Source organism: Lactuca serriola, chromosome 2 (assembly GCF_051521515.1).
Source record: "Lactuca serriola cultivar US96UC23 chromosome 2, Lser_US96UC23_V15, whole genome shotgun sequence".
In the NCBI taxonomy this organism is placed as follows: domain Eukaryota; kingdom Viridiplantae; phylum Streptophyta; class Magnoliopsida; order Asterales; family Asteraceae; genus Lactuca; species Lactuca serriola.
The window spans coordinates 51,037,108-51,045,841 of record NC_136409.1 but is presented as its reverse complement, the minus strand read 5'-3'; the positions used below and the strand labels follow the sequence as shown (position 1 = coordinate 51,045,841).

Here is an 8,734-nt window from a genome sequence, read left to right as displayed (position 1 = left end):
GTTGGGAATGAAAAAATGAGGCGTCAATTTTTTGCGAGCATAAATGTAAAATTGTTCTTAGCAATCCGTCATTGTTCCCTCGCTCGCTAAGAGGTTTTAATTTGAGATAGATTAACGATGAAATATTTTTGTCGATAAATTCTTAGCAATCAGTCGATGATCCCTCGTTAATACATCTCTAAAATATATAAGTATGTTGGTCGAAATATTCGTGCATTCCATCGTTTATCCCTTGATAAGTCATCATTGATTAGCTATGGATAGAATCCCTAGCTGATTCTGTCGCTAAATGTCAAGTTTCTAGTAGTGGGTAGATGTAAATTGCCGGCATAAATGTAAAATTGTTGACATACAAACGTATTTTTCATTTAACTTATTAATCTTAGAGTTATTTTCTATCGATATCTTTAAATTGTAAGTTCATTAGATAAATTATAAATATGTTCCTATATATTGTGGTTTAGTATGCAAGTCATCTCCTCACGTCAAAGAAAATCATAACCACAAAGCCACACGATATAAATTTATCATACCAGATCCTAGTTCATCATAATACATTTTTTTAAAAGTTGTTTATTATTAATTATTATGACATACGAATTACCGAATAATATTTAAAGTAGGTGTGAGACTCATGTATTACATGGGTTTATTTTTAAAAAAATTAAATATAAAATTTTAACAATTTGAAAATTTTGAATTTATATAAAAAATGAGAAAAATTTTGAATTATTAAAACTAATGAGACTTTAATGTATTGAATACATTACATATATAAATCATTTCTAATAAATACTTTACATATATATTATCTTACATCTTAAATGTGAAATTTTAATTTAATAAAATAAAAAATAAAATAAAATGACTAGTGAAAATTAGAAAATTTAAAAATTCAAGAAAATGTTATGTGTCCAGATGAAGGAGAAAATGACATGTGGTAAAAAACCTTCATTTATTAGAGTAGATTTTTTGAATGAGAATTTAGTACCATACATTATAAGTTCTGGTTATACCATCTGCTATTACATTGTTATGGAAATAAAATTGAGTTACTTGAACATTTGTTTGTTATTTGCAAACATTTAAATTGATAATATGAGTACATAAATTACATTACACATATAATAAGTTTCAATAAATAATTATTTGTTCGATTATTTAAAACTAATTTGAATAACCTTATAAAAAACAAAACAGTTTATTGATTCTTTTTCCATCAATACTAATGAAAAAGATTTGACTAAACTGCACAAATGGTTTCTGTGATTAGATGAAAATTGTCACTTAGGTTTAAAAAGGTTTGGACTAGCATCAGAAGTCCAAAGTTTTCATTTTGTTACGAGTTTGGTCCAATTTATTTTAAACTTTTTTGTAATGACGATTTTACCCTTGTTTTTTGTTTTTTCAATTTTTATTATTTATTTAAATATTTTTATGATTAAAAAATTAATCTCTCTCTCTCTCTCTCTATCTCTCTCTCTCTCTCTCTCTCTCTCTCTCTCTCTCTCTCTCTCTCTCAAAACACACTATAATTCTAAAGTTTAAAAAAAAATATATACATACAAAACAAACAAACTCATAAATCTGAAACATTTCTAGAATTAAATAAACCAAAAATCTTAAAATTGAATGTGAAGCACCACAAAAACCCAGAAAACGAATATGAAATCATATGTTCTTCAAAATTATTTCTAGAACTAAAAAACAGAAAACAAATATGTAATCGATTTGTGTGTATGGGATAGATCAAGAAACATTACCCATTTAACAAGATCCACTGGACAACATTTGGGTTCTCCATTGAAATCTGATTGTAAGAAAGATCGGTATAACCTGAATACAAAACCCAATCAGCTTCAATTCGCCATTAAAATCAATTTACAGCCAATTCGAGCTCGTCGTAAAGGTGGAAGCACCGGAAAAAACAGCGACGAGATCTCAGCTACATGAAGAACTCGAACTCTGAACCAAATCAACCCTAATCCCACCATTTTTAGCCAAATCAATGGCAACGGCTCTGCAAACCCTAATATACTACTGTCAGACACAACTAAACACCACTCATCATCTTATCCACCCTTATCCCTCCATCACAGCCTACAACCCATCATCTTCTCCACCAGTGGATTTGTTCGTCACCAGATCTAAGTTTGCTAGAGTTTGTAGAGGCGGCGGTGGCTTCGTCTATCTCCGACAATGACGTCCATGAAACCCAAGCCGCCATGAACATCCTAGATCTATGTCTGAGGGAGTAGCAGATGAAGAAGCGCAGTTCGTCGGTGGATTTGAATCAGTAACACGAGGGATTTGAATCAAATGTCGCTATGAACATCTCCAACTTGATGAACGAAGGTGATGGTGGCGGAGTGGGGAGACGCTGAAGTTCAGATGCAAGAGGGATGAGATGAACATATTCATGGTTTGAGGCCAAATTTCTTTTGATTTTCATACACACGCACACACTAAAACCAAAGAAGATTAATGGTGTTGAGGTTTTAGAAGTGGGAGGCAGACGACGACTTGAGAGAGAGAGAGAGAGAGAGAGAGAGAGAGAAATTTATTTTCTTGATTTTTTTTAAATCTAAAAGTCAAAAAAACAAATAAGAAAAAAGATAAAATCATATTAACATGGGTAAATCCATCATTTTGAAAAAAAAATAGAATAGATTGGACCAAAACCGCAACAAAGTGAAAGTTTTGGACCACTGGTGCTAGTCCAAACCTTTTTGGACCAAAGTGGCAGTTTTCAACAAACCATAAGGACCATTTGTACAGTTTAGTCAAACGATTTATAATAGAAAAATTAAAAACCTTCTTGCTTTCTCAGAAACTATAAAAAATAAAAATTAATCTATGACGTAAAATAACAAGAGTTCGTACTTTAAAATGTTATACAATACAATCCTATAAAACATAATTTGTTGTGTATAGAGAAAAAAATGTTTTGTACAAATCACTTTCCGTAATAAAACCATACACATATCATTTTTTGATTTTAATCGCGAGTCTTAAGACTTTTATTAATTTCCATTTAATTCCTTCCGGGTTTCCTAAATGGCTAAAATCATAAAACGTAAATTTCCTTTCCTACTTTCCTAATAAAATTAATCGATTTGTGTGTGAATTAATTTCTGACTTGTGAGTTGTGAGAGCATTGAGAACATTAGACGTTTGACCCTTCATTTTCTCAATTCTCTTTCTTGAATTTTCTCTATCCGTGTATCCGACAATCCCTCAAGTCTCTCAACCTCCGTTGGACTAAAGACGATGGTCGAATTTGTTAGATTAATGGCGTTGTAAACCCGAAACATCTTTTATTGTCTTTCATTTTTGCATTTCGGTCTAATTGTGAATGGTTTAGTATGGGATATGTCATCGGTTGTGTGGACGATCGAGGTAATTTCTGGCAGCCATCGCCTACTTCAATTCCCTGCCACCGTGTAAACTCTAAACCTTAATGTCTCTGGATTATGTTTTTCAATCAATAAATTGCATTACATACCTATCAAGGATGACATAAATTCAACTTTCGTTCATGAAATTTTACTTCTTTTTAAAGAAAAAATCTTCAAGTTGCTGCACTTGGAGTAAATACCTGCATATATATCAAAAAATAATATCTAATCAAATTATATTCTATTATTCTTTGTAGAATGAATTGGTATATCACCGAGTTCATCCGCTTCGAATACGATCAATTAATTGCATCAGATACCTGTTGAGGATGACATAAATTCAATACATTTGTTCCTGTCACTTTGCATTCTTTCAAGTTGATGCATTTGGAGGAAATACATCCAAAGTCACATGTTTATTATATAGCTTGTTTTGGGTTTGATGTTTAAGCAATTACTTACGATCATTAAGATTTATATGGAAAGTCATTAGAGAATATGAAAAGACAGAGAGTTTTCACCATCTGTAGTTTCATTCGTAGCCTCAACATCTTAGTTATATAAAGTGTGTTGATGTAAGATCAATTACCTTGAAGGTGAAAAGGTGTGGGAGTTTTAAATGCATTAGGTGTTTGAAAATTTGTTTAACGGTTTTAAATGCATGAGGTAATTAGAAAAATGTCTTCTTTATTAGTATAGTATGATATGATAATATGATAATAAGGCTATGTGGAGCGGAGCGGGAAACAGGTGCGGGAGGGCTTCCCTCTCAGCGGAACACCGCACTGTCAGTGAGGGGAACAACCTGCGGGCAATATTTTAAAAACCGGTTTTTTAATTGAACCGGTATGGTGACCGGTTTCCGGTTCAACCGGTTTAACCGGTTCGACCGCCAGGTGAACCGGTTTTTATATTTTTCATATTTTTTCTATTTTCCTACACATACGTACATATAGAAATTATGAATTTAATGTTTACAAGTTCAAACATTAAAAATACACATCAAAATAAGTTGTAGATGAATTCAAATACATTAAAATAACACATAACCATAAGTTTTAGTGTTTTACATCAATCCATATATGTCAAAAAAAAAAAATAAAGTATAATACCGAAACGAAATATAGTTTTTGATGAATAAAAACACATCAAAAGAATTTATAATATTTACCATATGTTTTTATTTAAAGAAAACTAAATAGATTTGAAAAAAATCTTCAAAGTTTATTATGTAAATGGTTATTTTTCATGTGTTTTTATTTGGTTTAAACGGTTCAACTGGTTTATTTTGACCGGTTCAACTGGTTTTTTCAAAAAATTGGCCGGTTCAATCATGTTCAGAAATCAATGTAAAACCGGTGATAGTTGAACCGCTCCCTCTCCCGGTTCCCGGTCCAACCGGTTCGATCGGCCGTTCAAAGCGGTTTTTAAAACATTGCCTGCTGGAAGGAGGTGCGGAGGAGGGGGTCCCGCACTCTCTTCCTATTTCTATTGGCCAATTTTTTTTTTTTTTATATATATCTTTTTTAATATTTATAAAATTATATACCTATTAAAAAATATAAAAAATATATCAAAATTCATGGTTTTAAATACACTACAAAATGAGTATTATATATGTATGAAATATATTTTTTTTTAAAAATAAAAAAATAGTGAGGGTAGTTTTCTCACACCTTCCTTGGGTTTTAACGAGAGAAAAGAAAATGAGGGAAATGATGACGTGACATGAAAAAAGTGAGGGAAACCTGTCACCCACACCATGCGATCTAATAGATGATAGATATGTAGATATAAAGAAAACGTAAAAAGAATAGAAGGAAGTGTTTGTTATATAGCCAAAATATCTCAATTAAATAATTATTCAAATAACATAAACTGAAGAGTTTGAGATTTTTAAATGAATATGATTCAAGATAGATGGTTTATCTTAAATAATATTTATTTGATTGACCTTATTTATAAGGGAGGAGGAAGTCATTCCTCCCAACCCACTGAACCTACTGTCACATTAATGTTTGTCTCTTATTTTTCTTCATCTTTCCTAACCCACAGCATACGGAAATCCTATCGTTCTCAACACACTCAACCCACTCAATTAAAAATATAAAACAACTAAAGTACAAGTTTTAAAACACATGGTACTAGAGAAAATGAGAGAGAGAAAGTAGAGAGAAACGATGAAGTGAGATAGTGAAACCAACTAAATAATCTGCTGGAGAGAGAGTGGTATCGACGATAATTCTATTGCTACTTAAGATTTTACCATGATTGTTTTGTATTTTTTTTAATTCAATGGGTTGAGTGTGTTGAAAAATATAAGATTTATGTATGTTGTGGGTTGGAAAAGATGAAGAAAAATGAAAGAGGAAAACTGATGTGGCAGTGAGTTCAGTGAATTCGGAAGGAATAACTCCCTCCTCCCTAAGATATAGATAAAAATAGACAATAAATTATCATTCCTAAACATTAGTATCAAGTATTAGATAAAAAAAAATCATAATAGAAAACACCGCAAAAACCTCCAAGTCCAAGAACAGAATTTGCATATAAAAATTTGACTTTAGAGCCAATATATTTGGGAGAGACATAATCTTGTTTATTCTTCGTGAGTATACCTTGAAGAGCTTTGTGTCTTATTTTAGTAAAGAAAACCCTAAAGAAACACTTAGAGAGAGAAGGCGTCCAGAGAGACATTGGCAAAAAAAAAAAATAATAATAAAAAATAAAAAAATAAAAAAATAAAAAAATGAATTTAGGCTCTTGTTCTTGCGTCTCAAATACTTCCATTAAGTCATACAAAAGAATGGCTTAAAGTTGGAAAGACTTTGTTCAAACTTTTACCAAATTTCAATCATTATTATCAAAAAAAAAAAAAAAATCATATAACAATTACTATTGATGCGATAACTCATTTCTTCAACTATTAAATTCCAAATACAAAAGAATGGATTAAAGATGGAAATGCTTTGTTCACACTTTTATAAAATTTCAAGCATTGTTATCAAAGAAAAAAAATCATATTATAATTACTATTGTTCCGACATAACCCATTTTTTCAATTTTTATATTTGAATTGTAAATTCTTTAACTACATGAAAACTTTTTATGAGAAAATACTACTAATATTTGAATTGTAAACGCTTGAATTATACCTTATACCCGAAAGCTTTTTGAATCATAATACATTCAATTATATGGACACTTTTTGTAAGAAAATAACAGTAACATAGGTATATCCGACCACGCCACGTCATGATGTATGCATCAGTAGCTATTTGTAAACTCCGCACCACCCCATGAGTCTGGTATGTATACCTTACAACCTAAACAAACACTAGACACGTATTTGAAAGATTTACAAGTTTTTAATACTATTTTTAATACATAATGTACAAATCATTGTAACATCAGTCTCTTCTATTTCTATGCATTTTGTGTTTCAAGATGATTATTGGTTTCTATATTAATTTAAAAGAAAATATACATAAATAAATTATAAAAAAAATTTAATTTGTACTGGGCAAAAAGGGATCTGACATCTGTTTTGTTGCTTTCAAACCTGAAAAAGCCCAGTAAACAACACCAGATGAAAAAAACCCAAAAAACCAAGCATTGTTGTAAATCATCACTAACAACTCCGGAATTGACTTCAAGACTCCTATCTTCTCCAAGAACCCGGGAATCACCGGTAGAATCCCGATTACGAGAGCTGCAATTGCTCCCAAATTGTACCCATTATAGTAAAAGTAATTCCCAACAGGATTCAACGTATACAAGTCGTTAATTTGAAGATTCCGGCTCTTGATGAGATAATAATCGGCCAACATGATCCCTGTAATCGGCCCCATTAACGCAGAGTAACCCACAAGCCAAGTGTACACAAAGCTTTCACTCGATTGAAGAAGTCGCCATGGTTGGAACGCAATTCCAAGCAACGCAGTCAACAGCGCACCTCGCCGGAAAGTGAACAACGATGGACTTAGGTTCACGAGGGCGTTCGCCGGAGCTACGACGTTGGCAGCAATGTTGGTTGTGATGGTGGCTAGCGTGATTCCGATGATGGAGAGAATCATGGTTGAAATCCCACCGATTTTTCCCAATAATTCAATCGGGTTCGAGATTACACGTCCGAAGATGACTTGCGTCGATGCCGTCACTGCTAAACCGACGAACGTGAATGCACCCATGAGAATCGGTAGTCCAGCTTGACCGATGATTTGATCCTTTTGGCTCTTGGCGTAACGAGTGAAATCAGGGATGTTAAGTGCTAATGTCGCCCAAAAGCTTACGTTTGCAGTCAACGACGGGAAAAAAAGCGACCAGAATTCCGACGACGACAGGCGTGAAGACATGGAGAGAACTTGACCAAATCCGCCGGCGTTGACATAAGCCCAAATGAGTAAAGCCGAAGTGAGAATAATCAAAATTGGGGCAGAATATTTTTCAAGTTCCCTGATTCCATCCATTCCTTTGATTACAACCACTAATTGCGCAACCCAGAAGACCAAAAAACAAGCGAACTCGATTGGGGAAGTTCCGAGCCATGGAATGGAATTGGAAAGCGATGAATTCTTGATGGATTTGGGCAAGAGTAAGAAGATTGCTTCACCTCCGATCCATGTCTCGATTCCATACCACCCACAAGCTACTAAACCTCTAAGTAGAGTTGGAATATGTGCACCATGGATTCCGAACGCCGATCTAGCAAGCACCGGAAACGGAATCCCGTACTTAGTCCCTGGATGACCGGTTAATCCCAAAGCGACAACTGTGATTATATTCGCTGTAACCACCGTCAATATTCCTTGCCACCAAGACATTCCGAGATCCACAAGGCTGCCGGCGAGGTAATACGTCGGCACACCCACCACTAGACCCACCCATAAACTGGCCATTTCCCAACCGGAATAAGTTCGTTGGGACGCCGGCGTTGGGGCGAGATCGTCGTTTATGAGAGTTGGGTCGGGTTGGAAGTCCGGAATGGAATCGGGTAGAGTGGATGACATGGGTCGGAAGAGGAGGGGTTTTCTGTGGAGGGAAAGTGGTGATTTGATGGTTGGAATTGAATTGAATACATTGGAAAGGGGAAGGGGAAGGGAAAAGGGAAGGGAATTGAGGTTTTGTTTTGAGAGGGTATGTCGATGATCATGGTGGTAGGGACGATGATGGAGATGGAAGCTCAAAGAGTTGGAAATCATGATTCCAGTGTAAAGATTCAGAAATGAGACTGGAAATAAAATGAATGGGTGGATGGAATCAGTTTTGGAGTTGGGGGATATGGTATGATTAAAAGATGTGATTCCGATGCATCTTGTTAATAGTATGTGTTATTG

The 8,734-nt window shown here is 33.9% G+C and overlaps 1 protein-coding gene across 1 annotated transcript; it reads right to left on the bottom strand.

The window, feature by feature from the left end:
* Positions 1-6,831: 6,831 nt before the first annotated feature.
* On the bottom strand, positions 6,832-8,734 carry NCS1 (permease, cytosine/purines, uracil, thiamine, allantoin family protein). The gene has a single exon (XM_079023982.1). The coding sequence runs from the start codon at positions 8,597-8,599 to the stop codon at positions 6,908-6,910; it is 1,692 nt and encodes a 563-aa protein (XP_078880108.1). The 5' UTR covers positions 8,600-8,734; the 3' UTR covers positions 6,832-6,907.

Excerpts from the sequence above, each read along its gene's own strand:
- NCS1 (XM_079023982.1), bottom strand. The coding sequence starts at position 8,599 with ATGATTTCCAACTCTTTGAGCTTCCATCTCCATCATCGTCCCTACCAC.